Source organism: Peromyscus maniculatus, chromosome 13 (assembly GCF_049852395.1).
Source record: "Peromyscus maniculatus bairdii isolate BWxNUB_F1_BW_parent chromosome 13, HU_Pman_BW_mat_3.1, whole genome shotgun sequence".
Classification (NCBI taxonomy): domain Eukaryota; kingdom Metazoa; phylum Chordata; class Mammalia; order Rodentia; family Cricetidae; genus Peromyscus; species Peromyscus maniculatus.
In genome coordinates, this window is record NC_134864.1 from 40,666,278 (window position 1) to 40,687,027 (window position 20,750).

At 45.1% G+C, this 20,750-nt stretch overlaps 1 protein-coding gene across 27 annotated transcripts in view; it reads left to right on the plus strand.

The window, feature by feature from the left end:
- Positions 1 to 20,750, plus strand: part of Tns1 (tensin 1) — a 230,800-nt gene that overhangs the window by 135,021 nt on the left and 75,029 nt on the right. For all 27 annotated transcript variants that reach the window (XM_076550126.1, XM_076550131.1, XM_015986049.2 and 24 more), the window contains 6 exons: positions 1,888 to 1,971; positions 5,846 to 5,958; positions 6,311 to 6,371; positions 6,469 to 6,544; positions 7,109 to 7,238; positions 19,536 to 19,601. In XM_076550126.1, coding sequence (XP_076406241.1) covers positions 1,888 to 1,971; positions 5,846 to 5,958; positions 6,311 to 6,371; positions 6,469 to 6,544; positions 7,109 to 7,238; positions 19,536 to 19,601 — 530 coding nt within the window. The remainder of the gene's footprint in view (positions 1 to 1,887; positions 1,972 to 5,845; positions 5,959 to 6,310; positions 6,372 to 6,468; positions 6,545 to 7,108; positions 7,239 to 19,535; positions 19,602 to 20,750) is intronic.

Consider the following 20,750-nt stretch of genomic DNA (forward strand, 5'->3'; position numbering starts at 1 on the left):
GTGCAGGGGCCCCCCGAGCTGGAGAAAGTGCTCTCAGCTCTGAGGCAGGATAAAAACAGCTGGCAGCGGGGGGAGAGCCTTCCCCTGTGTGGAGACACCCACCCAGCAGTTTGGGGGACCACATAGCCCCCCTCAGTTGCTTTCTATTTCCCTAGATGAGGCAGGAAGAAGCCAGAATGGTGTTGCATCAGAATTGGGCCCAAGGGTCAAGCTGGAAGTTATCTCAGGCTGGCAGGGTTTTCTTTTTTCCTTGGTGTTTGGGAGAATAAGTAGGAACCAGCCAGTGGGCAGATCCTGTCCTGACTCGCCACAGAGACTGAAGGCTCCTTCATCCAGCCTGGCTGCCCAGATGTTGCCATGTCCAGGACCATGTTCCATGGTGCTTGGAAGGATTCAGAGGGCACAGCCCAACTTCTGGAGGACTTTAAATACTAAACATGTTTGTCAGTAGCATCCATGATTGGGACTATGAAAACACAGAGGCTAGAAGTGGCTGGGGGCATGTGGTCAGGGGGACCTGTGGCTGTAGGGACCTCAAGGGTTTCTGTGGGTCGTGGAGAGGAGCTATGGGTATGGACAAAGGGCCCGGCGAGTATCGAGTCAAAGAATGTTCGGGGCAGTCAGGGTAACAGAGAGCAATGGCCTTGCCGGCCTTAATGAGAACTTTGAATTTACTGTGAGCATGATGGGAAGTTATTGGAGCACGAGAATGACCTCTGTGTGCTCAGAGGATGGGTGGGTGGGTTGTGTGGAGGGTATCAGAAACCAGCCCAGCCTTGTGTCTGCTGAGTGGGCACCCATGGCTGCCAAGCTCTTAACGGGTGTCACCTCATGTAATCTCCTCTAAGCCTCATTTGGTGAGGGGAATGAGGTTTTATGGAGAGGATTATGTCTCAGGAGTAATTAGTAGCAGTCTAGAGATGAGGGCCCAAGCAGCTTGGCTGTAGAGTCCCCTACGGATTAGAGATGGTTGAATGTCTTAATCAGGGTTTCTGTTGCTGTGAAGACACCATGACCATGGCAACTCTTAGCAAGGAAAACATTTAAATGGGACTGGCTTACAGCAGAGGTTCAGTCCATTATCGTCATGGGGGACACAGCAGCGTGCAGGCAGACATGGTGCTGGAGAAGGAGCTGAGAGTCCTACATCTTTCATCTGCAGGCAACAGGAAGTGGACTGAGACACTGGGTGGTATCTTGAGCATAGGAGATCTTAGAGCCCGCCCCCACAGTGACACACTTCCTCCAACAAAGCCACACCCCCTTCAACAATGCCACACCTTCTAGTAGTGCCACTCCCTATGAGCTTATGGGGGCCAGTTACATTCAAACTGCCACATTGAGCATGCTCTTCCTGGAGGCTTCTCAGTGCAGCATGGTTGGAGGAGGGATTTATCCTTCCACAGCAACCAGGGTTGTCTGGGGGGCTGTGCAAGCCTAGGGAAGTCTGAGTGTAATCAGACATTTTCAGTCTCACCATCCCACCAGCCAGCTTCCCAATAACCACATGGAGACTTCTTATTAATTATGAAACCTCAACAGATAGCTTAGGCTTGTTTCTAACTAGCTCTTATAACTTAAATGAACTGATTTCTATTAATTTACTTTCTGCCTCATGGCTTTATTACCTTTTTTCTTCCCACGTTGCTTTCCTGCTTCCTCCATGTCTGGCTGGAGACTCCTTGGCAACTCCGCCCCTCTTCTTCCCAGCATTCTCTCTGCCCTGAAAATCCTGTCTAGCTATTGGCTGCTTAGCTTTTATTTAAACCAACCATAGTGAAATATCTTCACACAGTGTAAAGGAATATTCCAGAACACCTGAGTGAGGGGACAAGGGGCCCTCAGGTGTAGGAGTGGGCTTCTCTGATCATCTGTGTCTCCCCACAGTGCTGACCAGGCTCTGGACCGGTTTGCAATGAAAAGATTCTATGAGGATAAGATTGTGCCCATTGGCCAGCCGTCCCAGAGGAGGTGAGTAACCAGTGTGTGCATACTCCCTGTAGTGGATACTGGCCTTGTGCCCTCTCAGGGAATGGGCATCTGCTTAACTGAGGGTATACCAAGCACAGGCATTAAGACGGTAGTGGCATGGGCATGTTGGTGCCCACAGTTTGGGGTGTCAGTTGGCTTTTGAGGCCTCTAGCAGAAGAGAGTCTGTTGTGGCATGCCTCTGGAGGAGCAGGTGCCTATGTACAAAGATGCATGCTGTTCTTGGCCATCTCAGTGTGCGGATGAGTACACATGACACTGGTGTCCCTAACGCCTATCCTTGGAGGTCATAGATAGCACCATAAGGGGGCACCTTCTCTTGGGAGAATTTATAGTATTTTGCTAAGGGGCCCCAGCCACATGTTCTTACTGGGGCGTATAATAATAGCCCAGACAGGAAGCAGGACCGGATGGAGTCATTCGTCACCAAAGTTGAGGAACGCTGCTGTAGCTGTGGGCACTGGGACATCCAGGCTAGCACAGCAGAGTCCCTCCCCACTGAGTGGGTCTGTTGAGAGGGATAGGCATTAAACACGTGACCATCCAGAAGAGCTGATGCCAGATAGGGAGCGTGAAGAGGGGAGAGAGAGACAGAGACAGGATTCAGAGAGACAGAACCAGGGACAGAGAGAGGGGGGGATAGAGTAGAGAGAGGGAAGAGAGAAAAGGGACAGAAGAGAGGGAATAGAGGAGGGGAAAGAGAGAAAGAAGAGCGAGAAAGGAGGCAAGAGAGAGAAGACCCAAGTTAGGGAGCTGTAACATTGAGAGTGCTGGAGGGAACTGGCTTTTTTTCGTGGAGATAGCCTGGAGTCTCTGGGGGGAGGTCATTTTGAAACCCCAACTGGAACAGTGATGATGACCAGGGCCACCCTTCTTTTGCAGATGAGAAGCCTGAGGTTAGGGTGGAGATAGGCCAGTGGGGCCACAATGAGTGGTGACCGAGCTGGAATATACGTGCAGAGCTGGGGACCTGGGGGCCAGGGTGGTGTCTGGAAGTGCTCCCTGCTGCCTCACAGGGCTCTGCCCTTGGATGGCACCTGATTCAGCGGTGTCTGGTCCACCAGGGCAGGGGGGTGTCAAGGGCAGTGTCAAGGTCGGCTGGTCATGGGGCGTCTGTAGCCATGGCAAGCCCTAGCCTAGGCTGGGGCTCTAGAGAGCAGGAACCCTGGTGTGGCTGTGCATTGTGGGCCTGCCACCCCTCTGGGCTGGCGTAGCCCCGTTCTCACACCAAGGACAGGACACTAAATCTGTCACACAAGGGCATGTGTGGGCAAGCTTCTTATGAACAACTGTGTGCTTACAAACAGAAGGTGGCTGCAGTTGCCAACAGATGTTTTTGAAGAAAGGTCAAACCGTCGCTGTTAGTGATGGGCGGGCACAGGGCTGGTTCAGAATGACACACGCCCGGGGTGGGGTGGGGGGGCGGGAGGTCTGAGTGAGCAGAGTGAAGGTGGATAGCCAAGCCAAGGGTAAGGGTCTGGGCACAGCGGGCAGGAAGGCTAGAGGCTAAAGGCCCTCATGGCTTCTGTGGCTCCTGGGAACTTAGCTGTAGATTCCAAGGGCCTTACCTGCCTCTTCATATTGAGGATCCCCAGCATATACCCATATCCCCACTCTGCTTATCTGGACAGGATCTGTAGTCACTGCTGGAGACCGTTATTATTGCCTTTGTAGTTCGGAGTCCAGATTAAAGTTCACGAGTACTCACCAGGTACCAAGGAGCCCAGCGCTTTCCAGCAGCGTGCCCTCACTGACTGATGGCCTCCCAGACACCATCAGCGCTGGTGGTCTCTGGCTCTTCCACAGGAGGAGGCATGGCAAGCCATGCACCAGCTCCTGAGGTTCTGACATGCACACGTGACAACATGTTCTCAGTCACCTTTAACCCTGAAGGTTACAGTCGACTTACTAATAGGGATGTGATGGGACCGTTACTCTGTCTTACTGTGGCTTGGAGAAGGTGGGCTGAACAGTCACCATGATGCTAAGCAGTGAAGACCTAGGCTCCCCTAGTCAGAAAGAGAAGAGGTCCAAGGGTTTCCTCACATGCTTACATGCCATGCAGTGGTCATGTGAATTTGTCTGTGTGTGTTATCTGTGTCTGCCCACAGCTCCCTCCCACGGGCCACTGCATTTGTTGGGTGGGGGCAGGCCACACTCTCTACACACACATGAGAAAGTGCAGCGGTTGGTTTCCGGAACGTTCCCTGCCACTTTCCCTCGGCTTTCTTGTTAGTGTTGCTTACAGGGAACCCGGCAGCTGGAGAGGGAAGAGCAAGGAATGAGCAGGAGGGGCTTTGCCTGTAGCTCAGCCATTCATTGTCACCCGCCCTCGGACTCATTGTCCCCAGAACACAGACACATCCTGTTGGCCTGGTCAGGAGATCTGATGGGAACCTGCCATTCCAGGTTTCCGGTTTGAGTAACGGGCCAGGGGGGCTGGGCAGGGCCCTGAATAGGAGCTGGCAATGCCCATCAGATTATCTTGCGAGGGGAGGCTGAAATGGCCCCACCCAGGCTCAGAGACCGGGCCTGGAGGAGGGCCAAGGGGCCAAGAGATGGGCGGGGGTGGGGGGGTGTTGTCTTGGTGTCATAATTGGAGTCTCACCCTCCTGTGGAGCTATTGGCTCCTGTAGAGTCCCAGACGGCCCTTGATTGGCTTGTCGGATTCAACCTGGTTCTCCAGCAAACTAGAAAGGAGGAAATGTCAACCCATCAGCACCAGAGGACCGATTTGTGGTTCCGGAGATGCTTCGGAGTCCAGGCTTCTCTCCTTCTCTCTCCCACCCCCTGCTTTGTGTGATCTTGCTGTGTGTCACAGCTCTTTCTGGACTTGATTTTCCCTCTCGTCAGAAAAAGAGGAGATGGCTCAGTCCGTCCCTTCTACCAGCAAGATTTGTGTTAAAAGAACTGGAGGTTGCTGCGGCTGGTGATGTAGCTTAGTGTGTTGAGCGCGTAGCATGCAGGAGACCCTGGGTTTAGTCCCTAAACAACACACACACACACACACACACACACACACACACACACACACACACCAGAAACATAAACAAAATCCCCCCAAAAAAACCAAACTAAAAACCCAACTACAAACCAACCTAGAGACAGGATACTTACTGGAAGTTAATTATCTCAGATCCCAAATAAAGAAGTTAATATAGAAAACTCCATACGTTCAGGAGGAAATAAAATAAGCACTGTAATTACTAAGCATTTACTGTTTGCTGTGTGGCAGAACCGGGGTCTAGCATAAGTTTTCGGTGAGAATAGTCATAAACTGGGTTTGGCCTAGTCAGGCTGTTAGGGATGTTTGGTTGGGCAGCTTGCTTTGTGTAGTTGTGAGCTGCTAACTTGTCCCAGCCAGGGATGCCTGGGTTGGGAGTGAGGACGGAAAGCGATGCTCATGTTCACCACCAGGGGGTGCTAGAGAACGCCAAATGGGCTCTAGGCTCTGTAGTTTTTCAGGCCTCATGTTCTTTTTCTTCCTGGGGCTCTGCAAGTCTGGAGACCTGCACTGGCTGGGGAAACCCAGCTGCTCTGTGGCCTGGGGGGTTGCATGTGTCATGGGGGTGGGGGTAGATGGAAGCCTAGGGTGGTGTTCTTGAAGAAAGAGTGAATGGATAGAAGGATAAATAAATATGTGGATGGATGGATGGATGGATGGGTAGATGGGTGGGTGAATGGATATGTGGATTGGTGGGTGGGTTAGTAGGTGGACAGATATGTGAGTGAGTGGTGGATGGGTGGGTGGCTGGGTAGATGGATGGGTAGGTGGGTGGATGGATGGGTGGCTGAATGGGTGGCTGAATAGAGGACTCCCCAGGCCCTTCCCTGATGCTACCCTATCTCTGTACAGGTACGTGCACTACTTCAGCGGCCTCCTCTCTGGCTCCATCAAAATGAACAACAAGCCCTTGTTCCTGCACCATGTGATCATGCATGGCATCCCCAACTTTGAGTCTAAAGGAGGTACCTGCCCAGTCCCCTCCCTCCAGCCTCCATTTCCTTCTCGGTGGCCTTGGGTGGTAAGCCATATGCCACGCTGTAGTGTCACCTAGGCCGGTGTGGGGCTCTCAGCAGAGCTCAACCCTCGTCCGCTGCAGCGTGGGGTTGACACCTGGCCGTGCCGAGGGGCAGAAGACACTGGGGGAGGCAGTTTTTGTCTCCTTAAAATGCCTTAGAAATGAAGTTAGTCTTCCTCCCCTTTCTTGCTTCCTTCTTTTCCTCTTCCTCTTTTTTCTCCTTTCCCCTCCCCATGTCTCTCATCTCCCAACCATTTCTGCTGCTTGACTCACACACCCCTCCCCTCCGTCTCTGACAGGGTGCCGACCGTTTCTCCGCATCTACCAAGCCATGCAGCCTGTGTACACATCTGGCATTTAGTAAGTAGTCTGTGTGAGTGAGGACAGGGGTGGGGGAGAAGGGAGGGAGCCTGCTTCTTCCGGAGCACGCTCCCTCATCGCCTCACCTCTCCCTCAGCAACATCCCCGGAGACAGCCAGGCCAGCATCTGTATCACCATTGAACCAGGGCTGCTCCTGAAGGGAGACATCTTGGTGAGCCCCACCCTCCTCCTTAAGTGTCCCATCTCTTGTCCTGCTCCCGCTCTGCCCTGGGGACGTGGGACATGGGACATGCAGCTGTCCCCCAGGGAGCTTCTGGGTTTAGAACTGTGGCTTCCCACAAGTCCTCCCAGACTCACACGGTCTTGGTCTGCCTTCCTCCCTTGGAGTGGACATTCTTCTCCTAGCTTCATCTTTTGCTCCGGGGCAGCTTCAGGGAACTGCCGTTCACTGTGAACTGTGACCTTCTAGCTCGAGACTGGGGACAAGACACTCCCGATTCTAAACTCAGACCGGCTTGCCATAGTTATAAAGGCCCCGTTTCCTTTTCCATACCCACCTGTATGCGGGACCATCTGGGAGGACATTCCCCACAACTCCAGACTGTTTCCCCTCCTCTTCTGCTCTAGAAGTTACCCAAAGAGCTTTGAGATCTTGTTTGGCATTGGTGACCTCTCCCTCCTGAGTCTGGGGTGAGCCTCCGGGGCTCAGCTAATGGAGCGAGTTAGGAGGATCCCTGCGACCTGACCTTTCTCCCTTTGCCCCTTCCCCACGCAGCTGAAGTGTTATCACAAGAAGTTCCGGAGCCCGGCTCGAGACGTCATCTTCCGTGTGCAATTCCACACCTGTGCCATCCATGACTTGGGGGTTGTTTTTGGGAAGGAAGACCTGGATGAGGCCTTCAAAGGTGGGCTCCCTGATGGGCCAGGATGGGACTCTTGTAGCAAGGGAGGAGCCCAGCGTGGGATGAAGTAGTGGATGTAGGGGCCATCTTTTCTGAGCCACAAGTCTCAGGGGGGCCCTGGATGACAGTGTGAGGAAATTGAGGGAGAATCATGAAAAGACTGGGGTTGGGGTGGTCTTGGAGTTCAGGTTGTAGTAGAGATCAAGATAATTCCTCTCTGCCTCTTGAGGTCCATCCCTGTAACTCAAGACTCCTGGGCTGTTTTGTACCCCCACCCTTCTCTAGTGACTGCTCCAGATTGTCTCCTTCTTGTCCTACCCCCTTGGCCCTTGTTCCACGTGACCATTGGGAGTCATTTTCCTAGCATTCACAAGTATCTTAATACTGGGCTCAGTATTATGTGCTGGAATCAAAGTGAAACATGATGGATGTGGTCTCTGTTTTGGTAAAGCTGAAAAGTCTTGAGGAGACGGCTGTGGCAGGAAACAAGCATCCCTTAGGAAAGGTGCATGTAGGGATGGTGCAATCAGGAGGAAGAAATGTGACCAGGGGAGGCTGGGTTCTAATGTCCACTTAAGGCTCTGTCTAAATCACCTTCAATCCTGGAGAGATGGAGAGAGATAGAGAGAGAAGGGGACGGGAGAGAGAGATCCATATGAATATCTGTATTCATGCATGCATCCATTTGTACATTTATTCCATTAACCACCTATTAACACACCATCTTTCATCCATCCACCTGAACTTTTGTTCTGTTATCTACCCATTGGTCTGTCTGCCCATCCATCTATCCATCCATCCATCCATCCATCCATCCATCCATCCATCCATCCATCCACACATCCACACAGTTACTCATGTGCTAATGCATGCATGCATCCATCCATCCACACATGCATTCACTGTCCACCCATTAGTATACCCACTTGCTGTCCACCTATCCACCCACCCACCAAGCATCGCTTATGTGTTAATACATGACAGCCATGTTCTAGATCCTAGAGATACAAAGTGAAAACAGTTAACCCCTGCCTCTGAGAGTCCAGAGTCTCATAGGAGAGACACAAACAATTATGAGTTGGTGTTCATAGAGATGAACACATGCAGAGCATGATCGTGTCCCACAGAACAGACGCGATCTTTGTTGGGACCTCTTCCTACAAGTAGTGGGTGGTGACCCAGAACATCCAGGAAGGGCCAGATCAGAGGAAGAGCAGCTCTCCTGTGTACTCTGTCACACGTGGTGGGAAAGGATGTTATGTGAGAGCTCTCTTTGCATCTGAGCTAGGAGGGGCAACATGAGAGATGCTGTGAGTTTTAGGACAGATTATAATCAGTCTTGGGGGGTGATGAAGGTGAAGCTGACAAAGTCAAGAAGAGGCTGAGGAGACCCAGAGGGAAAGGGATCCCACCAGTTCCCTTTTGCATGGTGCAAGTATTGTGTTTATCTAATTATTATTTATAAATAAAAAACCAGGAGTCAGAGATCAGGGTAGGAACCTGAATGATCAGAGAAGTGGCAGAGAAGCGACCAGTAACCTCCTGTCTCTTTATTCCTCCATCCAAAAGGACTGAGATCCTCTCTAAGCCCTGCCTTACTACTTCCTGTCTATCTGTCCTCAGTCCTCCCAAACCTCTATGACTAATTTTGGTCAGCTCATAGCTAGCTCCGCTCTCTGATTCAAAGCAAACTTTATTGTCTTTTTTTTTTCCCCTAGAGCTGAGGACCAAACCCAGGGCCTTGTGCTTGCTAGGCAAGCACTCTACCACTGAGCTAAATCCCCAACCCCACTTTATTGTCTTAATGTGATCAAAATATCACACAACATTTCCCCTTTTTGTCTAAATTAAAAGGGAAGGTTTTAACTAAAACATAGTAAAACTATATACGATGATAACAATTATTAGGTAAGAATTACATTCACAATGTCCAGTCCATTTGCATTTGGCAAATTCAGAGAAAATACTCTATTATCTATCTTATCTTGTTGAGTCCAAAGTTTGATACCTAGTTCACTTTCTATCCTAACTTGTATTACCAACCCAAAACCATACTTTTATGTCTTTCAACCTTATGCAGACAACTTTATTTATTAACATACAATCAAATTAATATTTCAGTACAAATCAAAATAATATTTCAATACAATTAGATTACCACCACATTTCCCCTTTTCTATTTTAATAAAAAGAAAAAAAGCAAAAGGTTATGACTAACAAAAGAAAAACTATATACAAAAGTACAATAACTATATACAATATATACAAGTAATAAATACCTAAACAGGTATTTGACAAATCAGAGAAAATAATTCCATTATCTATCCTATTTTGGTAAATCCAAGATGTATCTAATGTACTTTCTATCCTAATTAATTTTCAACTATAACTAACTAATCTTCAACCATAACTAACTAATCTTCAACTCCCTCAGAGACCCAAGAAGGGAATAATAGTAGCTAACAAAAATAAAAACAGGAAGTGCATGCAAGCAACTTCCAAAAAATTTTGTGAGTTGACAGAAACAGCCAGCTGCCTGGGCAGTCACCTGAGGTTTCTCCGCAGTGTTGGGGCATCATCTTCAGCCTATAGGCTTAGTGTATCTGACAGACTCATTTGTGAAGTAGGATGTACACAAGGTCAACAGTTCAACCTCACATTGGGTGAGAGCAGTCCACGTACCAGAAACACCTGAATTCCACTAGTGTCCTGTCATGATTCAGGATTTTAAATTCTGGAAATTGTTGACAGTTTTTTAATTCAGCTGTCCATTCTTCTTGGCTGTGTATATATGGCTTCATCTCAGCATCCCCTTCTTCTCCACATCCCTCTATTAAATGCCAGTCTACTTTTGAGAGGCATGAGCTTTCAGCTGCTGTTCCATTGTACAACAGAATCCATCGGCCCTCTGCCTGTTAAGCTGCCTTCGAAGAAAAGGGCACTGTACCTTTTCCGGATGCGAAGGCCACTTCAGGGATGGGGCCATATTGTCCTGGCCTCAGAAGATGCCTTTTGATAAAGCCATAACCACACTTGTTTTGGCAAGAATCAGTAGTCCCTTGTTTCGTGATCTGTCTGTCCATTTTGTCCTGTTGATTCGAGGATACTTTGTTGTCCAGTGGCTAACTTTTGCCAGAATGAAAGTTGACTCCATATGCAGTTTCTTCAATGCCCATATTTTCTCTAAAGTAGATTGGTACTGCCAGGAGCCGACATGTCTCAAAAAAGAAAAATTTTCTAAGTTATTAAAACATTTTAAATGCCATATTCTGTAGATCTCTGAAGGGTTTGAAGATGACCTGTCTAAAACATCTCTGCTCAATTTTTAAAACATATCCAATATGACTACAAGTTCTATGATAATGTCTAACTACTAGCTTTCATTTCTTTATATCCTAATAGTTGATAATAATAACATTCAAGGATCAGAAATTTGCATTACATTGTTAAATGGATGGAATAAATACAATTAGAAATATACATATAGCATTTTCTAACAATATCAGTTTCAAATTTGTGTACAATATAAAACAATTCAATCCAATGTAAAGTATTTAAAACTAGTAATTGTCTTTCTCTTTTCTTTCTTTTTTTTTCTTTCTTTCTTTCTTTCTTTCCTTCCTTCCTTCCTTCCTTCCTTCCTTCCTTCCTTCCTTCCTTCCTTCCTTCTTTCTTTCTTTCTTTCTTTCTTTCTTTTTTTTTTTAAACAAGAACCTTAAATCTAATCTCCTTTGCTTAGCCTTTTTCCTAACCCTTGACAATAACTTGTAACCAACCCCCCTAAATACTGAAAATTATCCCAGACCCAGAACCCATTAAAAAGACCAAAAAACCACCCGCCCCACACCACCTCTTTGGGAATGTGGGCGTCGTATTCTTAAAATTGCTTCCTGCTGGGTATGGGCGAAGTTTTCTTTATCCTGAAAGAAAAATTTTAGGTTAATTGTCAAATTCTAGGAGAGGTAACTATATCCTTCACTATCCAGTCTGTGTATAATGCCAAAGTTCAGGGTTTATCTCAAGTCCTTATTCAAGTAGTCTTTGAGACTGGATCATCTCAGCTAGTCATCTCAAAATTGCTCTGAGCACCTTGTAGTTCAAAGCTGATCTGTGGATGATGTTTGTCAGCTTAATGATATTATTATTGTCCACGTGGAATTGTTGTTGTTGTGGGGCCCCATCTTCTTTCTGGAGACTTCAGTTGATGTTAGGCCTGGCCGTGATTTCCTGCAGAAAACTGATAAGAGACTCGAACACAAAAACATATATATGCAGCTAGCCTTTTTTCTAGAATTAGTTAGTACTCTATGTGACCATTCATATCTTAACAAAGTTTAAAATGTATATATATATATATTAATCTTGTAAATTTTGATATAAAATTTATACTTTGAGAAAAGTTTAAAGAATCAGAATAGAATCAAAGAGTTGAGATTAGTAATAGAATAGTCCCTTAATTAATTTTGCTTTTGTCCTGTACCATAGCAGAAGATGGCTCTTATTCTGGCATGATACAGGGAGTTTGCATTTTCCTTTTAACAACATGCTTGATTTTAAAGAAGGAGAGAGCCATTCTCCAACTCCAAAGTCAGCTTTAAATTTTAATTGAACTGGGACTATTAGAAAACCAAGAGTCTTAAATCTTTAGAGAAAAGCAGAAACAAACATTTAGGAAGACATAAAATTTTTTTAGATAATATATACCCATACACCGTTTCACTCTGTTTCTTGGGATAGATGATTTGTCCCTTTTCTTCAGTTGTCTCTTTTGTCCAGTGTTCTTCAGATTCCTTAACCTTCATTCTCCTAAAAGACAAAAACAAAAACCTTTCCCCAAGACTAATTTTGGGGATGTTCCTTTTTGACAAGTTATTATCTGATGAAATGAAAAGGCATGTTTTATTGATACAAGTTAGTTTAAATTGGATGTTCATGCTGGTTGATGAACTATTACCTCCTCTAATTAAGAGGTCTCTCTTGTTCAAATCGAACCTTTATCAATTTTGATGGTACCCACAGCTTATCTTCTCCTGTAGAAACAAAAGCAAAACCACGTCCCCAATGTAATACATACCCTGGTTTCCATTCTGAGGTCAGCACATCCTTAAAGTATATAGGCTGATTTAATTCTGTAGTTTTTTCTATTATCCAATGTCTCTCTGCAGCTGTTGTTCCTTTCTCATTGGCATTCAGAAAATTCAAAGTTAGAAGAGCATTATGCAGTCTATTTCTGGGGGTTTTTGTTACCCATTTCTGTTTATTTAGCATATCCTTTAGAGTTCTGTTTGATCTTTCTATAACTGCTTGACCTGTAGGATTATGTGGTATGCCTGTAATATGCTTTATATTGTAATAAGCAAAAAACTGTTTCATTTTAACAGAGACATATGATGGAGCATTGTCAGTTTTGATTTGTGCAGGTATACCCATGATGGCCATAACTTCTAGCAAATGAGTGATTACAGAATCAGCTTTTTCAGAACTCAAAGCAGTTGCCCATTGAAATCCTGAATAAGTATCGATAGTGTGGTGTACATATTTCAATTTTCCAAATTCTGCAAAGTGAAACACGTCCATCTGCCAGATTTCATTTCTCTGAGTACCCTTTGGGTTACATCCTGCTGGTAATGGCGTCTGATTGTAGAAGGAACAAGTAGGACATTTCTTTATTATTTCTTTGGCTTGTTGCCAGGTTATGGAAAAATCCTTTTTTAAACCTTTACTATTAACGTGATGTTTTTTATGAAATTCTGAGGCCTCCAGCACATTTCCTATCAATAATTTATCAATCTCTTCATTGCCTTGTGCTAGAGGGCCTGGCAGACCAGTATGGGATCGAATGTGAGTTATATATAAAGGATGATTCCTTTTCCTGATTGTATCTTGTAATTGAATAAATAGTGAAGTTAATTCTGAAGCATCAGGGATAAATTCTGCAGTCTCAATATGTAACACCACTCTTTCAGCATACTGAGAGTCAGTTACTATGTTGAGAGGTTCTGAAAAATCCATTAATACCAACAGAATAGCATACAATTCTGATTTTTGAACTGAATTATACGGACTTTGAACCACTTTACTTAAATTTTCTGATTTGTAACCTGCCTTTCCTTCTTTGTTGGCATCTGTATAAAATGTACGAACTCCAGATATGGGTTTTTGCCGTACAATTCGAGGCAAGATCCATTCAGCTCTCTTTATAAGATCAATTCTATTGCTTTTGGGATATTTGCTGTTAATTTCTCCCAAAAAATTACTGCAAGCTCTTTGCCAAGGTTCACTTTCTGTCCATAATTTTTCAATGTCCTCCTTAGTTAATGGTACGACAATTTCTGCTGGGTCTATGCCTGCTAATTGACGAAGTCTCATTTTTCCTTTGTAAATCAAGTCAGAGATTTTTTCCACATAAGTTTTTAATTTTTTATTTGGTTTATTTGGTAAAAATATCCATTCCAATATAATATCTTCCCTCTGCATTAATATTCCAGTAGGAGAACGCCTAGAAGGTAAGATAACCAAAATGCAATCCAGCTTTGGATCAATACGATTCACGTGTCCTTCATGCACTTTCTTTTCTACCAATGCTAATTCTTTCTCAGCTTCAGGTGATAATTCTCTTGGACTATTTAAGTCCTTGTCACCTTCTAAGGTTTTGAACAAATTAGTCAGTTCATCATTTTTTACCCCAACAATAGTTCGTAGATGAGAAATATCTCCAAATAATCTTTGAAAGTCATTAAGAGTCTGTAGTCTATCTCTCCGAATTTGCACCTTTTGGGGTCTAATTTTTTGTAGCTCTATTTTATATCCTAAATAATTAATAGAATCTCCTCTTTGTATCTTTTCAGGAGCAATTTGTAATCCCCAGCGAGGCAAAATTTTCTTTACTTCTTCAAACATTATTTCTAAAGTATCTGCATTTGAGTCAGCTAGTAAAATATCGTCCATATAATGATAAATTATAGATTTAGGAAATTTTTTACGTATCACTTCCAATGGCTGTTGTACAAAATATTGGCACAGAGTTGGGCTATTCAACATTCCCTGTGGGAGGACCCTCCATTGAAATCTTTTAACCGGTTGAGAATTATTATAAGTAGGCACTGTAAAAGCAAATCTTTCTCTGTCTTTTTCTTGTAAGGGTATTGAAAAGAAACAGTCTTTTAAATCAATAACTATGAGAGGCCATCCTTTTGGTAACAGAGTAGGCAAAGGCATCCCAGATTGTAGAGAACCCATTGGCTGAATTACTTTGTTAATTGCCCTAAGGTCTGTTACCATTCTCCATTTACCAGATTTCTTTTTAATAACAAATACAGGAGAATTCCAAGGGCTGGTTGATTCTTCAATATGCTGAGCATTTAACTGTTCTTCTACCAGCTCTTCTAAAGCCTGGAGTTTCTCTGTTGTTAAAGGCCATTGCTGGACCCATACAGGCTTGTCTGTTAACCATTTTAAAGGTAGAGCTGTTGGTGTCTTTGGAAGATCATCAGTTATTGTGCCCTGTTCTTGTATAATATGGATGGCTGGTGACCACTCATTAGAACAATATCTTCTAATATTTCTCTCAGTAACATGTGCTAGTTTATGATTTGTTTCTGAGATTGGAGGGATGTTAATCTGAGTATTCCATTGTTGCAACAAGTCTCGACCCCACAGGTTCATAGTTATGTTAGCCACATATGGTTTTAATTTTCCTCTCTGTCCTTCTGGACCTATACATTCGAGCCATCTTGCACTCTGTTTCACCTGAGATAATGTCCCAATTCCTAACAGTTGAACGTTTACCTCCTGAAGAGGCCAAGTTGGATGCCAAAATTCTGGTGCAATTATGGTAACGTCCGCACCTGTGTCTACCAGACCAGACAACAAAACACCATTTATTTTTATCGTTAATTTTGGTCTTTGTTCATTAATAGAAGTTTGCCAAAAAATTTTCTTTATGTTTTCTCCTGAATTTTCTATTCTCTCTGTTTCATCATTCTGACCAGCATGATTTATTCCAATAGGCATTTGGTTATTTAATCGCTCTCCAGAGCAGGCATTTCCTCTATGGCTGCCGGAAAGGTTTGAACTGGATTTGCACTGGGGGCCTGCCTGAGGCCCCTCTGGGAGTTTCCCGAAGACTGAGGCAAAGGATTACCCTGTCTGTCCTTTGCTGATCTACATTCGTTGGTCCAGTGTTTTCCCTTACCACACCTTCTGCATACTCCAGAAGGAAGGGGCATTCTGTTGCCATTGTTCCTTGAAGAAACATTGTTTCTGGAAATGACCTGTCTACAGTCCCTTTTCAAATGTCCTTGCTTTCCACATCCAAAACATCTAACACTCCTCAAACCTTTTGAAATTACTTCTCCTACCCATGTATCATCATGCTCATCAGCTTCAACATTAATTGTTTCTCTAATCCAATCTTCCATAGGTGCAGATCTTGCCCTTAATGGCCTGATTATTCTTTTGCATGCTGCATTCGCATTCTCAAAGGCCAAAGATTCAATTATTGCCTTACCAGCTTCTGAATCCGAGACCGTTCTCTTTACTGCTGAAGCCAGTCTTTGTAAAAAATCTGTAAAAGACTCTTTTGGGCCTTGCTTCACCTTTGTAAATGACTCAGATTTTTTTCCTGGTTCCTCAACTTTGTCCCATGCATTCAAGGCTGCCGTTCGACATAAAATTAGGGTTTGGACATCATATAAACATTGTGCTTGTGCTGAAGCATATTGGCCTTCGCCCATAAGCTGATCCTGGCAAACTTGTACTCCTTTATCCCTCCATTGTTTTTCTATGTTTTTAGCCTCCTCCTTAAACCAAGTCAGAAATTGAAGTCTCTGGCTGGGTTCCAGAACACCTTGTGCGAGGTCCCGCCAGTCCTGTGGTACTATCCTATTATATGTTGACCAAGTGTTTAACATTTGCTTTACATATGGGGAATGCATGCCATAAGATACTATTGCCTCCTTAAACCTTTTTAAATCCAACATTTCAATTGGAGCCCAAGTATTTTGTGTAGCCATTTGATCAGGCATCTGCTGTACTGTTACAGGATAAATTAAGGGTGACTGTGTGAAAACAGGCTTTCTTTCTGCAACCTTATGATCCCGACTTGAAACAACTTCACTGTTAATTTCTTCTGTCTGAATTTTTACAGGTTTAACAAGTTCTTCTAACGCTGTTATCCTGGCACTTAAATTGACTATCTTTTTAAATATTAAAATGTGGATTATTATAGTGATGAGGTGCATAATTCCACCAATACTAATATTATATAGTTGTTCCATTGTCAGACTGCCTAAAATTTCGAACAAAAACCAATTTTCTTCCAATGTACACATAAAACCCATTTGTTTTTTAATGTGGAAAAAATTCTCTTTTAGATAGTTTCCTTTAAAATATCTGATATATTATGACTTACCAAATCTGCGTAGAACAGTAGAAATCCGAGGGGATTTTCAAAGCAGCCACCTAGTGTCCCAGGTGTAAATCCAGAGAGAGAGAGAGAGAGAGAGAGAGAAAGAGAGAGAGAGAGAGAGAGAGAGAGAGAGAGAGAGAGAGAGAGAGAGAGGAAAGAGAGAACGCACAAGAAAGCGTAGCCGGCTAAAGCTTAAATGCAGCCACGTGTTCCCTCTTGTGCCGAGTCAAGGCTTGGGTCTGGCTTCCTTAAGCTCCGACCACGTGCGTTGGCTTTACGGGCAGGTCTGAGTTGTTTGTAGCACCGGCTTTAGGCAAGCTGCTCACAGACCTAGGCCCGGGCTAGAAGTTGCTACCCGGACTAGGACGCCAGCAGCTCGGACTAAGAAGCCGATCGCCGCCGGCCGCCGTGTGCCGCCGCTGCCGCCGCCGCCGCCGCCGCCACCGCCGCGGGCTGCCTGCCGCCCTTGCGGGAAAGCGGACCTGCCGCCAAGCCAAGCAGTTTTTAATGGATTCTTGTCACGTTGGGCGCCAGATGTAGATGTAACCAACCGTCTTATTAAATAAGAAACACAGAAACAATGTAAAAGAGAAAGCCGAGAGGTCAGAGCTCAGAGCTAAAATCTCACCCTTCCTCCTGCTGTCCCAGCTGCGCGAAAAGAGACCTACTTCCTGTCGGTTCGTATTTTTAAAGTATGTTGTTCTGCCTTCTCATTGGTTGTAAACCCAAACACATGACTGCCTCGTCACTGTCTGAATGTACAGCCCCCTAGGTCTTAAAGGCATATGTCTCCAATGCTGGCTGTATCCCTGAACACACAGAGATCTTATGGGATTAAAGGCGTGTGCCACCACTGCCACACTCTTGCTATGGCTCTAATAGCTCTGACCCTGAACACACAGATATCTATGGGATTAAAGGCGTGTGCCACCACCGCCACACTCTTGCTATAGCTCTAATAGCTCTGACCCCCAGACAACTTTATTTATTAACATACAATCAAATTAATATTTCAGTACAAATCAAAATAATATTTCAATACAATTAGATTACCACCACAGTATACAGGCTGATTTAATTTTGTAGTTTTTTCCTATTATCCAATGTCTCTCTGTAGCTGTCATTCCTTTCTCACTAGTGGTTAAAAAGCTTAAAGTTAGTAAAGCATCATGCAATCTATCTCTGCGGGGGTGGGGGGGGAGGGGTGTCTTTATTACCTCTTTCTTTTTTTTAAGCATATCTTTTAGAGTGCAATTAGATCTTTCTATAACTACTTGCTTTGTAAGATTGTGTGGTATACCTGTAATATGCTTTATATTATAATATGAAAAAAAATCTGTTTCATTTTACTATAGACATATGCTGGAATGTTGTCAGTCTTAATTTGTGCAGGTATCACCATGATGGCCGTAACTTCTAATTAATGTGTGATTACAGAATCAACCTTTTCAGAACTCAAAGCAAATGGATGCCCATTGAAATCCTGAATATATATATATATATATATATATATATATATATATATATACACACATACATATACATATATATGGTATGGTGTACATATTTTAATTTTTTCCAAACTCTGCAAAATGAAACACATCCATTTGCCATTTGCCTTTGGGGTACTTCCTACAGGTAGTGGAGTTTGGTGATACAAAGAACAAGTGGGAATATTTCATTATAATTTCCTTGACTTGTTGCCAAGTGATAGAAAAAGCAAGCATGGAGACCCACAAACAGAAGTGTAGCCACAGTATCTGTCCAAGTTAGGGTTACTACTGCTGTCATCAAATACCATGACCAAAGCAAGTTGGGGAGGAAAGGGTCTATTTGGCTTACACTTCCACATCACTGTTTATCATCGAAGGAAGTCAGGACAGGAACTCAAAAAGGGCAGGAACCTGGAGGCAGGAACTGATGCAGAGGCCGTGGAAGGGTGCTCCTTACTGGCTTGCTCCCCATGGCTTGCTCAGCCTGCTTTCTTAGAGAGCCCAGGGGTGGTATCACCCACAATGGGCTGGGTCTTCCCCCATCAATCACTCATTAAGAAAATTCCCTACTGGCTTACCCACAGCCCGATCTTATGGAGGCATTTTCTCAGTGGAGGCTCCCTTTTCTCCAGTGACTCTAGCTTGTATCAAGTTGATATAAAACTAGCCAGCACAGTGTCCGAGGGAATCAGTGAAATAAATACAAACTTACCCAGATTTAAAAAGAAAGGAGGCTGGGTATGGTAGAGTATGTCTGTAACCTAGTACTCAGGAGGCTGAGGCAGGAGGATTTTGAGTTCAAACCCAAACTGTCCCTGTATTAAAAAGGTGGGGGGAGAGGAGAAGTAACAGGAGACAAATAATCCACCTTCATAGTGGTGAAGCAAGGGGGTTTAGAACTGACTTCTAGAAATAGTGGTACAAATAGTGACTGTGTTCTAGAGCCTTAAAGATGGGATACTGTAGTCAGAAACCGAAAGGGTTGTGTTTGCCTCAGGAAGCAGAACTCTGGCAAGGGTGCGGCCTGCAGTTCCAATGTGGGATTGGGCTGGGTGTGTAGCTCAGTGGAGAGTGTGCTTGCCTAGTGTGCTTGCGAAGCCCTGGGCTTGATCCCCAGCACCTATAATTTCAACACTGAAGAGATGGGAGGGCAAGAGATTGAAGTCCATCCTTAGCTACATAGTGAGTTTGGGGCCAGCCTGGGCTACCTGAGAGCCTGTCTCAAAAGAGTTTTTTCACTGTATATGTATGTGCAACTTCCTCTGTGTGAAAGGTAAATGTAGATGACGCTATTGTGTTATTATTAACCAGGTGTGCATATATGACTGAGTCCTTTTCTACAAGAAACCTTTCTTTTTGGGGATCCGGGGTCCATTTTTTCCTTTCCTTCTCTTTCAGATGATCGATTTCCTGATTATGGCAAAGTGGAGTTTGTCTTTTCCTATGGGCCAGAGAAAATTCAAGGTACAGACCATGGTCCAGCCCTTTCCCTGTATCCCCACCTGTCCAGTCTCACTCTCAGCATCCCCACCTGTCCCGTCTCTCTCTCAGCATCCCCACCTGTCCCGTCTCACTCTCACATCCCCACCTGTCCTGTCTCACTCTCAGCATCCCCACCTGTCCCGTCTCACTCTCACATCTCTACCTGTCCCGTCTCACTCTCCTCAGCATCCCCACCTGTCCTGTCTCACTCTCCTCAGCATCCCCACCTGTCCCGTCTCACTCTCCTCAGCATCCACCCACTCTCACATCCTCCCACTGGTCAGCTCTCCAAACAGGATGTTAGAGAGGTGGGTCAAGGTAAAGGACCAGGGTATCAGAGCGGACTTCCAGCCAAACCTGATCCAGCACCTTAATGTCTATCTAACAAAAATAAAGGCCGACAGTGAGGCGCTGAGTTGACTGAGCTGTTCTGGTCCCTTTAGGTCACTATCTTGTTATATTCAGAGACTGAGGGCCTTGGCAGACGGAAGGGACAGCCAGAGCACATTCCAAGGTGCTGGGTGGATAGTGGGTATTTATGAACCAAAGTGGCTCGACCCGGAGGCCAGTTTAATAATATCCTTTCTTCCTCTGGACTCTAAACATGGAGACCAGTTGCTCTTCATCTTATTTGAGAACAGAATGGGAGGAGATGAAGTTAGGTTACAGGCAGAGGGACTCTGGGAAGACTGAAGGCAGGCCAGGAAAACAGGCTACCCTGGATGGGCTAACACACTAGTTGCTGTGTTGACTCTGAGGTTACAAAAGAGACTGGCCTCTCCTTGCGGATGTCTGTCTGGAATAGGGAACATCTTAAATGGGGGGGGGCGGGGGGAGGGGCAGAGACAGGCCTGGGACGACCTTTACCAGGCTGTGTCCTCTCAATATCCTGGCTGTGATTTCCCTGCTTTACCTACCTACAGGAGGTCTAAGACAAGCCTGTCCCCTATCCCTTCTCCGGTCTCCAGAGCTGACCCTTGCTCCTGCCCCAGGGCCATAGATGATGTAGAAGCAGCCACGCAGAGGGTGGGGACATGCTTTCTCTAGGGTGTGTGTGTGGGTTCTTTCTTTATCAGTGCCCTGTCCTGATTTGCCCCTATGACCTGGTCCAAGACTCCTGGGTTCTTGAGG